This window comes from Xiphias gladius, chromosome 22 (assembly GCF_016859285.1).
Source record: "Xiphias gladius isolate SHS-SW01 ecotype Sanya breed wild chromosome 22, ASM1685928v1, whole genome shotgun sequence".
Classification (NCBI taxonomy): Eukaryota; Metazoa; Chordata; class Actinopteri; order Istiophoriformes; family Xiphiidae; genus Xiphias; species Xiphias gladius.
This window is the reverse complement of record NC_053421.1, coordinates 28,741,297-28,762,952: the sequence shown is the minus strand read 5'-3', so window position 1 is coordinate 28,762,952 and position 21,656 is coordinate 28,741,297. Positions and strand designations below refer to the sequence as shown.

Below are 21,656 nucleotides of genomic sequence, written 5' to 3'. Positions count from 1 at the left end.
TACTGAGGAACGGGACAAATGTTTTACCGTCCACTCAGTGAGGTGTAAATGTTGGTGTGGAGAGAGTGCGAAAAGGAGGAAAAGCGAACGATGAGCGGGAATCGTTTGTGAAACAGTGAAACCTCACGTCGCCTCAGGTTACAACGGAGAAGAGCGGTGAGATGCGGCTCGACCTGCAGCCACGTGGATTTGAGGTTATTTCCGCCTTATTCGCGCTGAATTCCTCTCTCGCCACCTCTCGTTCCCATCGTCGGCCTAATAGCTTCTGTCATTCTCCTCGTCTCTCTGTAATCATGCAAACTCTCCGGGAGCTCAGGCAGGATTTATCCAGAATGATGAAGATGAATGAAGATGAAAGCCACACACACGAAGGCCTCATTTTACTGTTGGTGTGAAATGACTCGTCTGAAATAGATTCATCCCAGATTTTAGCTCCCACGGTTCTCACCAATCAGAGTTCAGGGTCAGTTGATAAGATGTGTTCCTGGCGTCTATTAGAGGGGAGCAAATGAACGGATTTTAGTCGATCGAGAGAAAATGATTCAGTTCATCGTTTGATCATTTTATCGAAGCAGCTTCTGGTTCCAGCTTCTCCAGTTTTCAGATTTTTCCGTTTCATATCGTTGTAAATTGGACAACTGAAGGTTTTGGACTGATGATGTTGACATCATCTTCTTCAGTTGGATATTTTTAGATTGATACTGAAAATATCTGTCAGTTGCAGAACTGGGAAGCTGTAGAAGAAAAAAGAAGAAAAAAAAAAAAAGCATAGTCAGACGTGATTTTTAGATTTGGTTCAGAAGCTCTGAGGCAAATGATGATGTTTTGATAGTAAACCTCACATTTCAGAAGATCAGAATCATGAATGTTATCAAAAGGGTTCGGGAACAGGAACCTTTTTTTGTTTTTGTGTTTTCGGGTTAGGGCCCAAAAAAGGGGGGGATTCAAACTTGGTCACATACGTGCACAGACACGTGACACAGGTAGTAAAAGCCTCGGTAGCATTCTCTGTCTGTGTGCAGGTACAAATTATGACGTAAGGGTCTATGAGAAAACACGAATTAATGCTCGTCTTCAGAAGCCCGAGGCGCAGCCAGAGCAGCCAGCCTGCGCTCCACCTCCTCCTCCCACTCGCCGTCCAGCTGTGCACCCATCAGGCGCCGGGGGCGCAGCACTGTCATCTCAATTATAGCGTATTATGCCCAGAAACGCTGCTGGAAAACGGCCTGGACCCAGGTCTGCAACCTGTAAGCGTCACATCAGCTAAAATAATAAAGGACTTTAATGAAGGCCTGTCATATTGTAGCGGCCTACCTGGTAGCGTGCAGTCTGATCCCGGCGTCTCCGATCCGGGCTCTGTAGATAATCTGGTGACTGTGTTTGTCCTCGTTTTCGTTGCAGATAGTTTTGGTGTACAACAGCTCAGAGGAGCAGCTGACGGCCATACCTGGAACAACGCTGCACTGGCCGGGTGGAGTCTCTCCTCCCGATGTTCCCGTCTGCGGCTTCAAGAACGACAAACCCATCTGCCTCGCAAGTCAGTGGATCGGCCGCGATAACGTTCTCCTCGGTCGCGTACACGCCGACTTAGGATCAGTCGTGTTTTGTTTTCGTGTACCCCGACCTGCCCGAAAAACGTTCATTAATGGCTGACAGACATCAATGTTGTACCAGAGGTTATTGAATAGTTTCTCCTCCTCTCTGTCAGAAACGATCACCATCCACCAGATGGTTTCCATCGTGGTCTTCTTCATCTTCACCATGACCCTCACCGTCACTGTCTTCGTCTGCAGGTTTGTTCCCGTGACTCCACGTCCCGTCCCGGCAGAGTGAATATTACAGGGGACGGCGTTGGAAGGGGAGTTTCTTGTTTGGGAAGACATTTCAGCTTCTGGCACATAACGGAGGCTTGTTCCTTATGAGGCAATCAAATGCTTCGTAGTTATTATTGTTAATATTAGTGCTATTTACCCTCAATTGAATTACCAACACAATCAGCTGCGAACTACTTAAATGTGTCTTTCTCAGTGTGGGTTCGGCCGCTTTCACAGTTAGAGAGCGACTGAAAAAAAATTGTATTTATACACAACCCGCACGTTTTGAGGAACCACAATGTCGACCGGATTATTTTTCGTAAGATGGCAAGGCCCTGCAAAGTGCTTTACATCAGACTTAAAAAAAAACCCAAGGTAATTTAAAAGACACATGAATGGAATTTAAGAGTAAAATAGGAGACAAAAATAAGATCAAATGGAATGAGACAGATTAAACAGATTAAATTTACAGTGCAGCTGCAGAAACGTCCTAAACCCTGGTTGAAGGAACCGCGAGCTGAGGCAGATCAGTTTTCTAGGAGTTTGTTTCCAGTTATGTGGTACATTAAAACTGAATGTCGCTTCTCCCTGCTAACTAAGAAAAGCAGTTGCTTTAGGGAAACATGCTGGTTTTGGCTAAGTATTGGGGAAGTCAACAAATAACCTAAACCCAACAACATGCGGGACGCAGGACGTGAAGCTCGGTCTCTAGTGTCCAAGTCCTGAGCTTTGAACGTGTGTGTAAACTGTGCCTCTGTCTCTGCAGGAGGATGAAGCTGGAGAAGGAGCTGGTGGCTCAGCTCTGGAGGATTTCCTGGCACGACATCCAGATGAGCAACCTGGGCAAAGTGCTGCGCAGCGGCAGCAGGATCACACTGTCGCTGGTCAGAGCGGGGGCACACGCGCACGCACACCTCACCGGAGCCGCTTGCTACCGTTGTTTGATCCTGTCATTTTGTCTCTTGTGTCTGTCTCCAGAGAGGCTCTAACTATGGCTCCCTCATGACTGGAGATGGAAACCTGCAGGTTTTTGCAAAGACCGGATACTACAAGGTCAGTGTGTTGTTGGTCTTTTTTGGTGATGATAATAAGGCAGACTGATGTTGAAAGACCAGACCTGTAACTGCAGACATTTTCTTCTGAATAACTGTCTTCTGTCTCCTCTCTGTCCCCCAGCTGTGCCCAGCCTACATCCACTTCCTCAAAGCTTTTTTTTTTTTTTTAAATATTTTATTTTTCATCAGTGTTTTTTTTTTTTTTAAACACACTGTCTAAAAGCTGTGGCACAGGAAGGGATGCACTTTACATTTGTGAGACACGGCCGCTCAAAACCTCGTTTGTTTTTGCAGATTAACGCTTCACTTACGCAGGAAGAATCTCAAAAAAAGAAAGAATAGAAAATAGTTTTCAGCACCTAATTCTAGTCATGGCTCAAACGTTTTAACATTGCTTTGGTGACAGAGCTTTGTAGGGGCAACTATACGATGAATCATTCATTCATTTCGCTTTAGGGACATTTAAAAGAGCAGAAGTCATGAGAAAATGATAATTAAAGCCTTGATGAGTCACAGGGCTTGTTTATGAGACAATTGAAAGAACTGACTACTTCTAGTAGGAATTCATCAGCATTCAAATCAGGACAAAGCAGCTCAGCGTGACCTTCATTCAACAGGTGGATGATGAGTGTTGTTAAAAAGTACCTGACGAACCGAAAGACTGATAGAGAACAAGTGAAAATAAATTCATGAAAAATGTGATCAAGATTTTATTTTCTTGTCGTCTTATTGCTTTTCTGCTCCTCTATGATTTAAACCGGTTTTATTCAACTGCACCGGCGTGCGTCCCACCCTCTTGAGCAGACCAGCAGAACCGAAAACAACTTCTAACCAATATGAAGGATAAAAGAAACCACAAGCACGAGCTTGATTTTTAACCTACATTTTAACTGGAGGTATTTTCAGCAGCTGCTCTCGGATCTGTTTGGAATATCAGAGGAGGTGTTTTCACGGTCTGGTGGGAAAGTCCAGGATCCAGGACCCTCCTGCTTGGCTGCTGAACGTTGCATTTGGAGCTGGAACAAGCAAAAGTGCTGAACGTTCATTGGCTCCAGCTTCTCACACGTGATGATCCGCTGAGTGTTGTTTGGGTTTTGGACCAATGGTTGGTCACGATGGGCATTTTTCACTAGCGTCTGACTTCTGAATGGGATCAGGATTGTGCTTTGGGTTTTCAGTTGAGCGTGTTGAAGCTCTCTGATCCTTCTCTTTGTGTCCTTCCAGGGAAACATCATTGCCATCAAATACACCAACAGGAAACGCATCGAGCTGAACAGGAAGGTCCTGTTTGAGCTGAAACATGTGAGTGTCCGATGGTTTACATCTTTAGATCCAGAACAGATCGAAGTCACAGTGAAATTAGCAGAATGGTAAAGTTGTTAAAGGGCAGTCGTAAACCAAGGGTTTAAAGGTCAGGGCAGAAATCAAGAGAAGGTTTCTTCACTTGATGCTGTTGGTTACGCAGCCGCGAAAAACTGGAAACGCTGAATAAGGGCGACGCACAGCTGAGTTTTGGCCCCGGCTGATCCCCCCAGGTCTTCAGCACCATCCAGGGGACAAACCTGACATTTTTTAGTCCTCATAACGGCTCAATCTTCAGGATGTTCTGTCCAACATTTTCATACTGTGGCTGTAATGAACGCTGCAGGAGACGTCGGCAACACCTACACCGCTGGTCTCAATCTAAAGTGAGAGGTGGTCTTTTCTTATTTAGCATGGAGCTAAAACTAATCTCTAAATGATTTTTTTTTTTTGCGCGTGTGTAGATGCGCGACGTTCAGAATGAACATCTGACCAGGTTCATCGGAGCGTGCATCGACCCTCCCAACATCTGCATCATTACAGAGTACTGTCCCCGAGGAAGTCTGCAGGTACAAGCACCCGTCTATCTGCCCGCCCGTCTGTCTGTCTGACCCTGCGCTGTTTGCACTTGTTTGTTTACTGTGTGTATTTTCTGTCTTCAGGACATCTTGGAGAACGACAGCATCACTCTGGACTGGATGTTCAAATATTCTCTCATCAATGACATCGTCAAGGTGCATTTCCTACCTGTCTTTATATTTTATCTTCTACACTGTTAATTATTAGCACAGATATTTTCTCCCCCCTCCCTCCATCAGGGCATGGTGTTCCTCCACAACAGCGTCATCTTCTCTCACGGTAAACTCAAGTCGTCCAACTGTGTCGTCGACAACCGCTTTGTCCTGAAGATCACGGACTACGGTTTGTCCAGCTTTCGATCCGAGAGTGACTCAGGGAAGGACGCTCACGCCTACTATGCCCGTAAGTCGCCGCTTCAGCCATTTATCCATTTTACTGCAGTCAGTCACTCTGTGATATAAATATCCAGACACTGATTCAGCCTGTATACAGCATTTTAAGCCGAGGCTCTAGTTATTCATCCATAAAATCAAGTAATTTTCCTATTAAACATGTTTTTCTATTTTAAAAAATATTTTGTTCCGACAAAAGAAGCCAAAGTCATGAAATGTTACATGCTGTCTAAACCATACCGCAACTGTGGTAAAGTCAAATAAAGCCCAAATTCAAGATCCACGATAAGCGAATAAGCAAACGACATCAAATCTGACCAGTAATGAGGTAATGAGGTTCGATATCCAGCCCTGTTTTCGTGCAAACGCTGGTTAAAAGACAAAATGACATGTAAGTGCAATCAAAATGTAAACACTCAGTTAATGCAATGTACGAGTATATTCCACCGAAGCTGTAAAAGCACCAAGAGTCCCAGAAAATTGGTCTCCCTTCCCCTGCAGAGAGGCTGTGGATGGCTCCGGAGCTGCTCCGGATGGAGTCTCCTCTGCCTCAGGGAACTCAGAAAGGAGACGTCTACAGCTTCAGCATCATCCTCCAGGAGGTGGCGCTGCGCCGAGGAGCCTTTTACTTAGAGGGGGACCCACTCAGCCCTAAAGGTAGGACACAGTATTTACACGCCTGAGACGGAATCAAAACAATCAAAATCTATCTGAAGGCTTTTAGGTTTGAGCAGCTTTTTCACCTGTCTGTTTCGGAAAACTCTGAACACCTCTACTGTCACCACCGGTAGAGGATCCTGTTTATCTGTGAGCTGAACTGTACATTTTCCTCTGGAAGCTTTCGGTCATAAAATCCATGTGAACCCTGCAGGGGGAAAAGATCTGCTTATCTTGACTTAAAAAAACAAAACAGAAAACAAACAAACCAAAAAAACCAAGCGTTTTTGCTGGGTGTCAGGAAATGGAAGGATAGATGGCTCATAATGGCAACAAGAAAATTCGTGCTGCTTGGTTTCATTTTGAGTCATTTTCTCATTTTATCAGTATTGAGTACTGTTTTATCAGTACTGTTTACGCTTCACTTTGTAGCTGCTTCTTGACAAGAGGAGAAGGTTCTAGGCCCCGCGTTGCTCATCTCTACAGACGTTTGGCAAACTTAGCTAATGAGCTGTACCTACCTGCGATGCATCTGCAGCATCGTACGCTAATTAAGAAACTCTTCATGGTATCATTCCTGACAGAAACCTTCCAGAAGCCCGTATTACCAGAATAAATGTAACATTCATAGACTAGAGTACAATTTAATAACAACAGTAGTCAGCAAATTATATGACTACAGTAACTTAGCAGCTAAATTGGTCTCGAGAAAAAGAAAAAAAAAAAAAAAGTGGGCGGAACAGACGGAACCCGGTAAGATACGTGTTTTTGGGGTTTTATGCTGGTACTTAAGTGGCCACATGCTGACAACACATTTGTTCTAGAGAAAAGACTCTCTCCACGGATAAACTAGTGATTGGAAAAATTAGATAAAAAGCTGAAAGGATTTGTTTGTTTCTCCGGCCAAACCACAGAGTCAGAAACCGCTTCATCCTGGCAAGTGGAGTTTCTGGGGGAAAACGACCTTCAACTGAGGTTAAGAGCTGAGGTAACGTCAGTCTGAGAGCCATGTCCTTAGGAATGAGAGTCTGGTCTGGAGCTTTGGCTTGTACAACAGATTTCCAAAGTATGAATCTCTAAGAACGGAAGATGAGAGAAAAAGAAGAAAAAAAAAAAACAGTTCATCTTAGGCCCGAAGTCAGTTCAGGTCAAAACCAGCAGCACTGGTCTTCATCAGGGCTGATGCTCCTGATCTTATACCAACCAACCTTCAACTTTTCTTTCAGCAGGAGTCTGATCAGATTGTTAGACGAGCAGCTTTGGCAGAGAACTGTTTGTCCTCCATCAGGAACTGGAAAGCTAAATTTAGCTTTTCACCTCGAGGATCATTTTTATGAGCGAATTTAATAACGTTCTACGGGTCTTTTCTTCTCCCGAACGTGGTATTGACCTGATTGGAAACCGCTGCTGTGTTAAGTCGTTGATTGGAGATCAGTGGTGGGTGGATGGATGGATGGATACCAAGCGATTTAGCCTGAGTCGTGACGACGACTAAATGAGGAGAATTAGAGATGGAGCATGACAAGACTCGAACCATTAATTACAACCTGATGGAGGAGGAGGAGGAACATCAAAGAGAAGAGGGTGTGGCTGTATGACCGAGAGGGTGAAAAGAATAGAAAGGACATTTATTTCGGGATGTTTTTTTTCTTTCTCTGCGTCCCGTTTCCAGCCGTGATGATCAGCCAGCTGGACAGCGCTTCGATCACTCAGCAGTCTCTCTCTTTCCAGCACTTTCCAGGACTTGAATCGCCGACGCTGAAGTGTATTAGAGTTTCAGAGCCGTCGGCCTGCAGTCTGTCAAGGCTTCATTTATTTCAAACGGGCTCGCGGTGTGAACACTAGAAATCACTGTTGTTTCTGAGAAACCTTACAATCAACGTGGAAAGTTTCAGCCTCCAAACCGCAGATGACTGAACGAGGGAGAGCACAGTTACAGAAGAAGTGTGTTTCTAGGAATTTTGGGGGAAAAAAACCCCATTTCACCTAAAACTGAGAACGAAAGTTCGCTGTTGACCTTGGAAACGGCAGTTTACAAAATACACATTCAGTAGAACAGCTGCTAAATGGGCCACGTGGACCTTTCGATCATATCACGTCATCTTCCTCAGCAGTTGTCGTCCAACATGGGCAAGAAGTCCTTAAAATGAAGTTTTAACGTGCAATTCCATGAGAGCTGGGTTCACTCCATCAGCCGATGAAGACTGTTTGAGACAATCGAGAGCTCCGGCAAAGCTACTCAATGGACTTTGGGGTGAGATAGTTTTTGTCAACTACTGTTTCCGAGGTTAAGAATGAAATTTCAGAGACCATTTAGGATCTCTGCTCGGCTGCATAACGGAATATTTTCCTCAGAAATGAAACTTAAAGGCATCACTGTGCTTGAAACTAACTGTTTTGAACAACACATTGTCCGACCACGTCTGCAGTCAAAAGTGTTTCTACCTGTCCTGAACGTCTCCAGCAGGAGGAAGGATGAAGAGCCGGCCGTCATGGCCGCCTCCCGGCTGCATCCCACATCTCTCGCCAACAAGTCCGTGGACCAGATCGATAAAACTCTGTGTACTAACAAAGACAGAAAGATGCGTGTGCAATTTTTTCCTTGGAATTATGAAGCCAGTCATACGCATGGTTCTAATTTACAAATCTCAACCAGCGCGGCGCAGATTTCCAACACCGCAGTTGGACATTAATGGACCTAGAAACGTCCTCGATCACTGGATGGCATGTCAGTGCCTCTGTCTGCTCAACCGCTTGTTTAAACGGTAAAGAAGAAGTGCAATTTTACCGATTTGTGCCACAGCAGTGAAGTCCTTCGCCAGCGCCCAAGTGGCGGTCATTACACATTACCACCACACACACAGCTGTGGCTTTCTCTAGCACCTGTATCATTAGTAGATCATACCTTTGAATCGTTAAAGGTATTGTCGGCACTCGATATCTCAATCATCAGTTTTTAGAGTAAACCGATACTTGAAAAACGTCACAATCGAGGATAAAATTGTTTCTTCCAATGTAGATAAAAAGTGATAAAATTCATCACAGATTAATCAAAATTAAGTTCATATGTAAAAATACAAAAAAAACCAACAAAATAGAAATCACAACCTGTAAAAATGGGTAAACAACCTAAGCAAACAAAGTTTAATTGTGCATTTTTTGATACATGCGCTTAGTTTGAAGCACATTGAGGTTCTCAGTCCCCAAGAAATATCTATAAATAAATATAGTGTAATCTTCAATGGGACTTAAAGGCTTGAAGGAAGCAATTAAAGTCCCTTTTTGTGCACAAACATCTATGGCAATTAAAACAAGCGGCGACAACACTTGACGAGATAACTACGTCAGTATTTCCATCCACATTTGTTATGTCAGACCAGATCATTAGGATCTTTTCTTTCGGCAGCCTCATCCAACAACTCCACCGTCTCCTCCACCGTCCAGTTCGGCTGCTTCTCCTCTGATTTTCACCGCACAGATAAAAAACCATCCAAGACAAGTTTTTATCAGGTGTCAGGTGCTGACATCTGAATCATCTCCATTTGCTGAAGAAGACTGGTAGATTCGTATCTGCTGTGTCATGTTATATGCTGCAAAAATTGACGGTGAATTAGAGGATAGACGGTGTTTTTCTAACGTAAGTTCTCTCCTCCTGTGGGGACTGTTCGTATCTCTCGACACTGACCCGACCCTCCCGCTCTGCAGAGATCGTGGACCGGGTGGTTCTGGGCGAGTGGCCCTGCCTGAGGCCGACAATCGACCCACAGTGTCACAGTCCCGAGCTGGGGCAGCTGATGCAGCGCTGCTGGGCTGAAGAGCCCACCGAGAGGCCAGAGTTCAACCACATCCGGCTGCTGCTGCGAAAACAGAACAAGTAAGATCTAACCAGAGGAGGATTAGCTTAGTGATGGGGGGGGGGCAGTAACATCACTAAACTACGGCTCTTTACTAACATCCCGTGACGGCCCTAAGAAACTACAACACTGGGAAACGCACGCTAACCTTCACCATCTTTACATTTTTTATTTTTATTTCACTTACATGAAGCTTTGAACAGTGATGTAGATTCATATTTTCTACAAAGGCTCAGTAATTCTCCTAAAACAGCCGCTCACCGTAGTTTTTAATCAAACAAACGGGAGGAAACGGTGCATTCGTTGGGAACTACTTTCGACGGCGGATAAATCCACATGTGGTGCTGTGGTGAGTATTTGTGGCAGCAGGACAATGTGTGTGAGACTGGGTCAAAATAAACTACAGTGTGTGTGTTCATGGTCACCCAGTGCAACAGTGTGACTCACTGATGTGTTTTTAATAGTTTCTGGAAACAATGGAGCGCTATGGCTCAGAGAGATAAGATATCAGGCTTTGGATACACACACAGGGCTTGTTAGTGGGAGACATAACACCAGCCTTATACTTTAGAGTGCACAGTGGGTAGTTCACGGGACCTGGGAAAAGTGGAGTATTTTAAACACAAACAGGGCCAGGTTGCCTCAAGTTGTCAACAGCAACAGCTCTGCTGATAAAATTGTGGCCATTTTGTGCAAAAAGCCTTTAATTCAGAGAGTCGGGTGGGCGTTAAAAACAGGTCGTCGTCTTCATGGCTCTTCGTAGCGGAGCTTTAAATCACAGGGAGACTCGGACTTCTGACTGAGCTTCTGTCTGCACTGAAAAATGACGGGGTTTGTACTGTACGAGGATAACAACAGTCATCGTACACACATTATCTTTTAACTCTCTGTGTGTGTGTGTGTGTTCAGGGAGTCGAGAACCAACATCCTGGACAACCTGCTGTCCCGTATGGAGCAGTACGCCAACAACCTGGAGGAGCTGGTGGAGGAACGGACACAGGCTTATCACGAAGAGAAACGCAAGGCTGAGGCCCTACTGTACCAGATACTACCACAGTCAGTACTACAGTACAGTCAGTACTACACGTTACTGTACCAGATACTACCACAGTCAGTACTACACGTTACTGTACCAGATACTACCACAGTCAGTACTACAGTACTACACGTGCTACTGTACGGGATACCACCACAGTCAGTACTACAGTAGTACTGTACCAGATACTACCACAGTCAGTACTACACGTTACTGTACCAGATACTACCACAGTCAGTACTACATGTTACTGTACCAGATACTACCACAGTCAGTACTACAGTACTACACGTGCTACTGTACGGGATACCACCACAGTCAGTACTACAGTAGTACTGTACCAGATACTACCACAGTCAGTACTACATGTTACTGTACCAGATACCACCACAGTCAGTACTACAGTAGTACTGTACCAGATACCACCACAGTCAGTACTACAGTACTACACGTGCTACTGTAGTAGATACCACCACAGTCAGTACTATAGTACTACAGTAGTACTGTACCAGATACTACCACAGTCAGTACTACACGTTACTGTACCAGATACTACCACAGTCAGTACTACAGTACTACACGTGCTACTGTAGTAGATACCACCACAGTCAGTACTACACGTGCTACTGTACCAGATACCACCACAGTCAGTACTATAGTACTACAGTAGTACTGTACCAGATACTACCACAGTCAGTACTACACGTGCTACTGTAGTAGATACCGTGTTGTTTTACATAACTTTTTACGCATTTCCCTAAAACTCAGCCTGTCATATTTGGTACCTGGTACTTTGCTCTCTCTCTCTCTCTCTCTCTCTCTCTCTCTACCGTGCCTCTCTCGCTCTCAGTTCAGTAGCAGAACAGCTGAAACGTGGCGAGACGGTTCAGGCTGAAGCCTTCGATTCCGTCACCATCTACTTCAGTGACATCGTGGGATTCACCGCCATATCTGCAGAGAGCACACCGATGGAGGTGAGCGGAGCTTTAGATTTAGGGGCAGCGGGTTTTGAAGCTTTTTTTTCTGTCTCGTATAACGGATGCTCTCCCCATATCAGATGTAGCGACTCACACCGACCCTGAGAGACGTAACCCCGTGTTTTTTTTAACACTTCGAGTCTACTTTGTTTCCTCCGACGCGATTAGTGAAGTGTAATCGCCACAGGCAGCTCACGTCACACCAACTTCCTGCTTTCTATAATATGTTAACTTATTAAATATACAGTAGATACTGTACAATGATCAATCAAGGCCCCCAGTTTCAACCCGGGGCCTATAGAGCTGAGGTGGGCAGGGAAATGAAATCAGTATAAATGACGACAATGCAGTTTTCTTATTCTCCTTATGGAGCCAAATGTAAAACTATTTTCGATTTCAAAGTTCCTAGAGCTGGTTCAGAGGACAGTGACACTGTGGCCCCCCCATCTCCACTGAAGTTTACTGCCATGCTAGAGATTATGTTGAAGTCCTGGGGAGGATCCAGCAGAGTTACATACTCGGGGCAGTGTGCACTGCCATGGCCCCGCTCTGCCTTACAGGTCTTACCGGGGGTCACCTGGCTGTGAACTGATCAACTGGAGTTAAAAAAAACAGCTTCTGCAGTACTGATGTGAAGTTCTCTTTGAGCCATCTTATCCTGTGCTTAAAGGAACCGTTGGACATTCAGGGCGGTACACTGTTTAGCTTTCTTGCTGAGAGGGAGATTTTCAGGTGGATGTGGTGTGTTAAGAGCAGGGCTCTAGTCGGGATGTGGTTAGCTTAGCATAAAGACTGGGAGGTCACATTATTCCTTTAAACACGAAATGGTATCAGTAGCTCCAGCGATGCTTGCAGCCACGTTACAGACGGCGTTCAGCCGTTCTGACCTGATAATCCGGTCGTTTTGTCCCTGCAGGTGGTGACTCTGCTGAACGACCTCTACACGTGCTTTGATGCCATCATCGACAACTTTGATGTTTACAAGGTGACGAAATCAACACAAACTGTTTTAGTTCATTGTTATTTTGGAGAGCTTCCACCTAAACGGACCAGTCCGGCAGATTTCCAGTGGAGGTTCTGTACTGGCTTTACAGTATGACCAAAAGGAAGGGATCAGGTCTGCAACTAGTCAGATAGATCTAGTTTTTACAAACCTCTTTAACATTAGATAGAGAGAGCATATTGAACTTTTGTCAGGTGTAAACAACACAGCTCCAAAACTAGAATGGCGCTCAGTCGAGCACATACCTCTGCCAAAGCCAAATATTGACGAAATGTGGAAAAATGCCCTGCCTCGCAATGTTAAGGAAAGCGAGAGAAAAATCCTGGACCCGCACCAAAATGTAACGGCTTTTTCCCCGGCCCGGGCCCCGTCCCTCCACCAAGTTTGGTGCAAATTGGTTCACCGCTTTTTGTGTACTTTTCCTGCTGTCAAACCAACCAACAAACAGACGGGGGCTGCAAACAGAGCCTCCGTGGCGGAGGTAATGAGACCCTTTCAGGAACAAAGGAGCCAGTGTCTCATTAAAGACAAAAAAAATCTAATTGGCACTGAAACAATATTCTGAGCCTGAACAGCTGGAGAATCTCCTCCACCCTAATGCTTCCCTGCTCTCTTCCAAAAATAAGGATATTAGCAAAAAAAAACGGAGGATGATAGAAAAGGTCCAAAACAGAACAAAAATATAAATAGAGCTAAAACCACGAAAACAGATTTCTTAAATAATACATTTACCTTACAGCTCACTCTCAGTGGGTATAGATTTTATAAAAGGTTGCACCACCGTCAGTGTTCTGGTCAGACTCTCACCTGGTGTTCGTGCTCCTGTGGCGCCCTCAGGTGGAGACCATCGGTGACGCCTACATGGTGGTGTCGGGGCTGCCGGTGAGGAACGGGAAGCTGCACGGCAGGGAGATCGCCCGCATGGCCCTCGCCCTGCTGGACGCCGTCCGAACCTTCAAGATCCGCCACCGACCAGAGCAGCAGCTGAAACTGAGGATCGGGATTCACAGCGGTGAGAGAGAGAGAGAGAGAGAGATTTCCTCTAAAACACCCTTGTGCCACAATAAAATGTTCTTTCATTTACTTTATGAAAAGCATTTGACTGCAGTTGGTACAGTGGTCTGTTCTTTAAACTGTCTCTTCTTGGCAGGCTGGAACTAGAGCCCGATTGTTTCCTGTGGATCAACTAATCGATTATTTAACCAATAGTCTCTTTTCAGGGCCGGAGTTAGAATATAATATATTACACGGCGATTATGAGAAGGCTCTGTGGATTCATTTCTGCTTCAGTCGTTTGAATTTCTTCTCCCTTTTCTTTTTCATTTTTCGTTAGTTTACATTTTGGAACTTGATGTTTGGGGTCGGGACACAGGGTTAGTTGTAAATGTGATCTGGGTGGCGATGAGAGGGCAGGGGAACCGCAAACTGGTGTCAGAGGCACGATCCAAGAAATCAAGCTAGAACTCCGCCGCTGTACTGAATCTGGTAACTGATAAAGCAGTGAGGTTCTGTCGCATGCATAAACTTCCTCCGACTGGTCCGTGTGTGTGCAGGCCCAGTGTGCGCAGGAGTGGTGGGTCTGAAGATGCCACGTTACTGTCTGTTCGGGGACACCGTCAACACGTCGTCCCGTATGGAGTCCAGCGGAGAAGGTCAGTCGATCTTTCCTGCGCCCGATGAAAGTAAAAGTAACAACACTGCAATATAAATATACCCAATAACAAGTGAAATAACTGCATTACAAAATTTAAATCAGCAAATGTTATGCAGATGTTCACCTTTTAGAGTGTATATCAAGTATACCGCATGTATATTAATGTTTAATTGTCACCATGTAAAAAGCATTTTAATGTTGGAGCTGGTCACACACTGCTGGGATGTTTAGGAAATGCATCCCACGTAAGACGGATGTCATCTTTTACGAACCGATCAGATGTTTGCATGTAAAAGCCTCATCTGCAAAGTAACTACAACCATCATATAAATAAAAAGCGTGATACTGGTGTAGAGTAGAGGAATAACGACGTGTTAAAATTAAGTGATCAACTCCCCCTTCAAGTACAAATACCTCAAAACTGTACTGAAGTATATCGTAGTACTTGAGTAAACGTACTTAGCTGCTTCGTTTCACGGCCGCTTGGACGAACACACAGCTCTCGCTCTTGTCCGCCACTGGTCTTGGTCTCCAATTTTCAAACGTGACTGTAAAATATCCAGCAAAACACCAAAAAAAAGATCAGCTTGTCCGCTTTTCTAAACCATCTTATAATAACGTCAGTGCTAAGATAAGAAACATCAGGGTTTGGATGTTTCTGCAGCAAAAACACTATCACAACCCCAATTTAAAGGACCGTACTGCTGTCAAAGTAGACACACACACAATACTACATCTCTAGCGACAGATTAAAGGACAAACATACAACATTTAACCCGTTTATTTTTATACCTGTGTGTTTACGCAGCGCTGAAGATCCACGTGTCGGCGGCGACTCGTGATGTCCTGCTGCAGTTCAACTGCTTCCAGCTGGAGCTGAGAGGAGAGATCGACGTCAAGGGCAAAGGGAAGATGACCACCTATTGGCTACTGGGAGAGAGCGACAGCCAATGACAAAACACCACGTTACAAGAGGAGGATGGAGGACACAGAGGAGGGGAAAAGAAAGAGGGAGGTAAGAAGCAGAGAAGGGAATGAAGGAAAGGAGACAGAAAGTTAAGGGACAAAGTTATGGGTAAAGAAAGGAAAGAAGGGGGCAGGAGAGACAACAGAGGTAGGGACTGAAAGAAAAAAATGAATCTCCGCAGACATGTCAGGTCCTCTTCCTCCCGCAGCAGATCTGTCAGAGGACTGATCACCTCTTGAGTTTTTCTTCTTATTTCTGAACGGAAGGACCTGGATGGTTTCAGATTCCACAACACGGAGCAGAAAGTAACGGTACATTCCCCACGCACGTGAGCGGAAATCTGTGACAACTCTACGGGACAAGTGCGCAAGAAATAAAACCGCAGATAGGGACAGGAGGTGAAGGACGGGGCGGAGCACGGAGGGTGAAGGTTCTGACAAGAATGGAGGAGGAAACAACTGGTCTGACAACTGCGGGACCAGGAATCAAGCTGTACAAATGAAGGGCTGAAACATAACGTAAACGAAGGACCAGACAGCTTCACAGACAGTATTAACACACTCTTTACATCCTGTGTTCCAGATCTTGTCTTTATATGTTTTCACATTTGCCAGTTTAATTGATCATTACGGAGGAAATAAAATTTCGGGTTTGTTCACAGCCGATTTGAGTTCCCTGGCTCAGAGGTTCGAGGCCGGGCGGTTTGACAGCCCGAGAGCTCTGCGTTCCAGACTTGTCTTCAGCTTGTGTCTTCAACAGTCCAGGATCAGGCGTCACTTTGCCCCGCTCGGGACTGGTTCGGTCACTGTGGGGGAGTCCCAGAGGGTCTCGCAGAAAGGCTCAGAGAAGCGGCTGTGTGCTGCTCTTTATAAGGAGCTGGGGAAGTTAATCAGACGTACATTTGCCAAAGCAACCAGTTAGTATTTGGGTCTTGTTAAATGCAAAAACAGGTGAGATTTATACTTTTATCTTAAGCGTTTTCAAAGAGTATTTTTCAGTTTTCCTACATGAAAGACTTCAAGGACGAAGACTAACCGGTTGGTTCGGCAAATGTACGTCTGGTTAACTTCCCGGGCTCCGAGCTTTTTTTTGGAAATATACGTTCTCTGTAAATATACAAAAATTTCCCTGTGATTTTACATTTAAAAAAAAAAAGTCGCAATTACACAAAGTTTTGCTTTTGAGTTACAATTAGGAAAAAGTTATATAAGAAAGTAAAGTTTTCGGTTTTAAACTTGGTACAATCGAATGATCTTCACATCTAACGGGTTAAGTTCAGCCACGCAGCGCTGCAACAGTATGAGGAGCTGAGGACACGTTTGCAGAGTGGACAGTTGGGGATCAAACCTGCGATGTCTCAGTTACAGCGCAGTTTTCTGCACATTTCTCAGCTCTGGCGCCTTCCTGACCTCCAACGCCCAGCGGACCGAAACACCCTGAGCAGCAAACGGGACGAATGTGCTGGAGATGTAAGTGGGACGAAATATTTTTCTTGGATTCGTGTCAGTGACTTGATGGATTCATGAACTGAACAGGCCTCAAAATGTAAACGTGTCTTAATGTACGAAAACGCATCTGATATTTTTATATAGTGCCATTACACGTGTATAACATGTGGACAGCGGAGCAATGTCTGAGATTCGCATACGAGCGCAGTTTTAGAAGACGCATCTCGTTTTGGGAGCATTGTCCTTTAACTAAAGCTCATCATTTTTGTATCTCTGAAAGGATTTCAGTCGTCACAGGTCAACTCAGTCGGTTCATCAATAACCTGCTATCATGTAAAGAGAGTCACAGATTCTGTTAGTTTTCTGCCGTCGGTCAGTTTGTAATTTAGACTATCTTGTTTGTATCTTGATGTTGCACTTTTCCTCTGGTGCCATTTTGGATCCCTGCATTAGGCTAAAGGATTCAGAGAAGTGAAAATGAGCCATTTGTTTTTACAGGGGATCAAACCAGCAGTGTTCCTTTGTTTGTACTGACCTGTAGTGGCCTCAATAAAGTGCTGTGCAGAGCCGTTTGCTGTGGGTTGCCGGTTGCAGTCTTCTGATGAGGCTGACACTAAAACATCAGAAGTGGTTCGTTACTGTGCGGAGAGGCAGAAGATACTACAGTTTATACCATGGCCACGGAGGATACCGCTCATATGATTGGCTGAAGGATGTGCATTATTTTCAGATTACATGATGGTATTCCGTTAGTATTTCAGATTAATACTCACAACTAGAGGAATAATCTACTGTCCTAGCTGGCAGGGGGCTGAGGTATAACAAGACAATAATGCACGCCAAACCGTGGAGTGATGTGCATTATTCCTCAATAAACGCACAGCCCACTGCCTACACTGCAATAAATACCACATTGTTACAATAAATCAAATCTACAGGAGATAAACCAGAAGAGGAAGTGCTCGTTTTTTTGACAGGAGCACAGCCACTTGTATCACGGGTGGAATTGGAGCAAATACATCTTCAGTGGGTGTAGGTCCTTCTTATCAGCAAATAGGAAAAGGTCCATGTACACCAGTTTCCCACATCCTAAAATCATACTGATGAATCCTGCAAATGGGAAATGGTAAAAATAAGAAATGATCAATATCAAGATTAAAGTATATCCATCTGAAATCCCAAAGAACAGAAACGCAGCACTTAAAATTCACCAAATAAAAAACAGTTTCACGAGACCCCAGGGAAGTTTTCAAATGAAAAAATAACCTTTAAAAAATAGAACTAGAAATAAATTTACCTGAGGTTAAATTGTGCACTGAAGCCCAACTGATGATACGTTCACAAAACTTTTATTTAATATAGATTGCAAACATTTTAAGTGAATCCATACCAATATCTTAATGCTCATGCAGAAATGATGATAAAAACAGGGAACCGATCTGACAAATGCAAATATAAACCGAAACTTATAAAACTAAGTAACTCAGTAACCTGAGCTAAAAATTACAGGTTAATAAATAGACAGGATTCCTCAAATGATTAACTGAAGTAGCTCAACAGAGACTTTGACTATTTTGATAACTGATTAATTTACCGTGGACAAATATCAAAAAAGTGCTGGTTTTCTGTTTCACATCATTGCAAATTAAATACCTTCGTTTTCTTTTGTTTTCTTACTGTTCAGACTTGATGTAAAATTTGAACACATTCCATTAACTTTTCAAAAATAACCATCTTTAAACAGCTGTGTTTTATGGTTATGGTTTTCAAATAGATGGGAACGGAAACATGTTTCTTTCAAACTAAAGTTTTTTTCATAAAAAGATACAGACATAAATCTGGAAATGTGCAGTTCTGAGCCTTTTTCTGTCATAGGTACAACACAAGCAGAAACAAAACTGGCTGTGGAAGACGCTGCTCCCTTCTCAGATCAGTAGCAAGTGCTGATGATAGGTACTCGGCACTGCAGTCCTGCAGGTGTCTATTGAACTACGTATTGGGATCGTCAAACAGCGTCAGACGACACATCACACGGACCAGTTTGTTCCAACCACACCCCGGCCTTTAGTCTTCAAATGGAATTTAAAAACAACCCCCTTGTGTTGTAGCACCCTCAGATGTTTTTAAACTAAACCCCCTTTACCTTGTCTGTGCAAAGTTCGGGCTTGATGCTGAAGACTCGCTCTTCGCGGACCGTTGAAGGTGCCGATCCTCCGTCAGATCCACATTCGCTCATCTTCAGGCCTTCAGTAAGTCTATGAGACAGCGGCCAGTAACGCAGCAGACCACGCCTGGGTTTACTGAGATCGTTAAAAAGACTTGAGGTCTTTGTTTTCTGCGTTGCTTTCAACCACTGAGGGCTTCACTGAACAACAGAAGTATACAAAATAAAATTTAGAATAATCAAAAACTGTCATATCAGGAATTTATTCACAACTTAGAGACTAAACTATGAAATTAAACACACTTCTAAACCCTCCCAATGTTGGTGTTATATAGAGCTGTTTCCAGCAGACAGGCTCAGAGACGTCTACGTCACAGTGCCAGAGGGAAAGTGAATCTTTCTCACATTCATCAGGAGGAAACTCGTCCACGGTGGGATTATAACATCGCTCTGGTTCTGCTGGACGCATAAGTAGTCGGTTGTATGGGAACGACTCAGTCACAACACGACCAGCTGCAGAGTTGCTCCTGTTCCAACCAGCAACAAATGCTGGAATTTATATCCGGCTTCCGTCATTTCTCTCCATTTATTCACTGTGAATGTGATGAACTTACCTGCGCGTGTTTCCTCTCGCCTGGCTCCTTTCCTTCCCTGCACCTGGGAAAGAAACACCTTGACATTCTGCAACTGTCAAACGGATTTGCACCGTGTGCAAATAGGTGGAAAAAAAAAAAACAATTTGAAAGTGGCCGTACGGTGTATATATATATACAGACTTTGGTTAAAGAGGACACGAAAACAAGAAAACAGAAGTGAACTAGTCAGAAAAAATAGAAAGTGCGTGTGCAATGTAATGCAAACAGCCTTGCAGTGAATACTACCTGACTGTTTGTTAAGACCACAGGTGTTTCTAATATCTCCTCTTTACTCGCGTGAGTCAATGGAGTTTCAGTGTGTTCATATGCCAATGTTAGCATCCAGCTGGGTGTAGGCTGACAAGTTACAGTTTAGGCCCGAGGTCTTGGACAGCTGGGAGGTTGGTCTCCCCAGGGGGACACAGAGGGGGGAGACGTGGGGTGAAAGGGGACAGGCGTGTGCGGGCGTGCAGCTAATCTGGCCCGCTCACCAACACGGTCACCGGTCGAAGCTGCAGCAGCGGCTGTGACCCGTAGCTTATGGAGGATAATCGAGGTACTTTAAAAACCCCGGTGCCCCGGTTGCAAATCTAGACTCATACATTCATACATGCCTACCTCTGCCCGGGGCGACATCGTTTCCGAAGACAACCATTCCCGCAATAACGCCTCAGCTCATACGAGCAGTCTTATGCAGCACAGAAGGGTGAATATCCTGCCAAGAATTCTTTTCATTAAATCTCACTTTTTACAAATGTAGGTTTTCCTGTGTTTGAAGTATTTAAGCACTGTATCATTAAAGAAAGACTAAAAACCATGTTTTTTAGAAATATATTTCAGGTGACCCCCTTTCCTATGTTAGTGCAGGACTACAAGATGTACTTGATGACATCATTTACTTTTTGTATTTTACTCTTATGGGATTGTGGCTGTGAAATGTTTTTGCAGTAGAAGAAAAAAGAAAAAAAGAAGTAAAAACTTCTGCCGCTCCTTAGAAGACTTGGTCTTTATGTATATTATAAGCATTGCATTTTTTCCTTATGAATATATTTTGTATTATGGCAAAATATCGCATTTTTTTTAAAAAGGAAGCTGAATGTAACGTTGCCACAATTTCAGGCTCCCTCCACTAAAAACACTTATATTTGTGATATGACACCTTTAGATTTTCATGCATTAAAATCTGATTCCATCGCATCTACCTCACCCTGTGTGCGTTCTAGGTTTTTGGGTGTACTCCTGTGCTGTTTTGATATTGTCACTAGATGGTACACTACATACCACGTTTCCATACCTCTGCAGGAAGAAACTCTGGGCCTGTCCTGCGTCATCTTCAGCAAACAGGCGGGCCGCTCCCTTGGAAAATGATCCGCAAATGCATATTTAAAAAAACCATGTTTTTCTTAACTATGTGTACTTGCAACATTGGTCATTTGTCGATCATTTTGAAACAAGTGAAGATCAATTTAGCAACAAAACACAGAATGATAATCAAGCAAATATCTAACAAAGTTGTGTCATTCCACAGAAAGCAACAGTGGAGACAGTACGGTGAATATTAAACTCATTTGATAATGATGATAGTAGTAATAATGATGATGATAATGATCTTGATCCACTCGTGTAAAGGGGGAGGAACGGCATTGAACAGATATTTCTCCCACTAATTCGAAAGACGAAACATGTTAGGATTAACTGCAGAACCGTATTATTGGCTCAGATCCGCTGTTACTTACACTCTTTCAAACAGGGCCGGATGTCTTAATTCCCTCTGGGAGGAATTTTCACCTCGCCAGACCATCGTCGAGTATCCCCCATATCCCAGTCTTTCACTTGTTCATCGTAATAACCAGCGATTGGCAGAAAACGCACAAGCCCGGCAGCTCTGCGTTGATCTGACCGGGAACACTGCGAGGAGTTAAAACGGCAAGGTCGTTTGAGATGGGTAGAAATGTTTGTAGGGACAATTCAGCAACACCTTGACGATGATAGGAGCACGTGTCTACCGTCCATTTCCCCAAATCTACTCATCGTGCATTTCGCTTCACATTCACACTGAGTGTACAAACATCAGTTGCTGGTTAAATCTGCAACGAGGCAACATATTTCATGAATGGAC

General features: G+C 44.1%; 1 protein-coding gene across 2 annotated transcripts in view; it reads left to right on the top strand.

Moving 5' to 3' along the window:
• LOC120784334 (atrial natriuretic peptide receptor 1-like) overlaps positions 1-17,658 on the top strand; it is an 87,626-nt gene extending 69,968 nt beyond the window's left edge. For both annotated transcript variants that reach the window (XM_040118054.1, XM_040118055.1), the window contains 16 exons: positions 1,402-1,537; positions 1,709-1,793; positions 2,581-2,698; positions 2,793-2,867; positions 4,094-4,171; positions 4,636-4,740; positions 4,834-4,905; positions 4,990-5,152; positions 5,644-5,799; positions 9,505-9,673; positions 10,563-10,709; positions 11,540-11,663; positions 12,583-12,651; positions 13,507-13,681; positions 14,223-14,321; positions 15,132-17,658. In XM_040118054.1, the coding sequence (XP_039973988.1) occupies positions 1,402-1,537; positions 1,709-1,793; positions 2,581-2,698; positions 2,793-2,867; positions 4,094-4,171; positions 4,636-4,740; positions 4,834-4,905; positions 4,990-5,152; positions 5,644-5,799; positions 9,505-9,673; positions 10,563-10,709; positions 11,540-11,663; positions 12,583-12,651; positions 13,507-13,681; positions 14,223-14,321; positions 15,132-15,277 (1,917 nt within the window). In that variant the 3' untranslated portion in view covers positions 15,278-17,658. The remainder of the gene's footprint in view (positions 1-1,401; positions 1,538-1,708; positions 1,794-2,580; positions 2,699-2,792; positions 2,868-4,093; positions 4,172-4,635; positions 4,741-4,833; positions 4,906-4,989; positions 5,153-5,643; positions 5,800-9,504; positions 9,674-10,562; positions 10,710-11,539; positions 11,664-12,582; positions 12,652-13,506; positions 13,682-14,222; positions 14,322-15,131) is intronic.
• Positions 17,659-21,656: the final 3,998 nt, after the last annotated feature.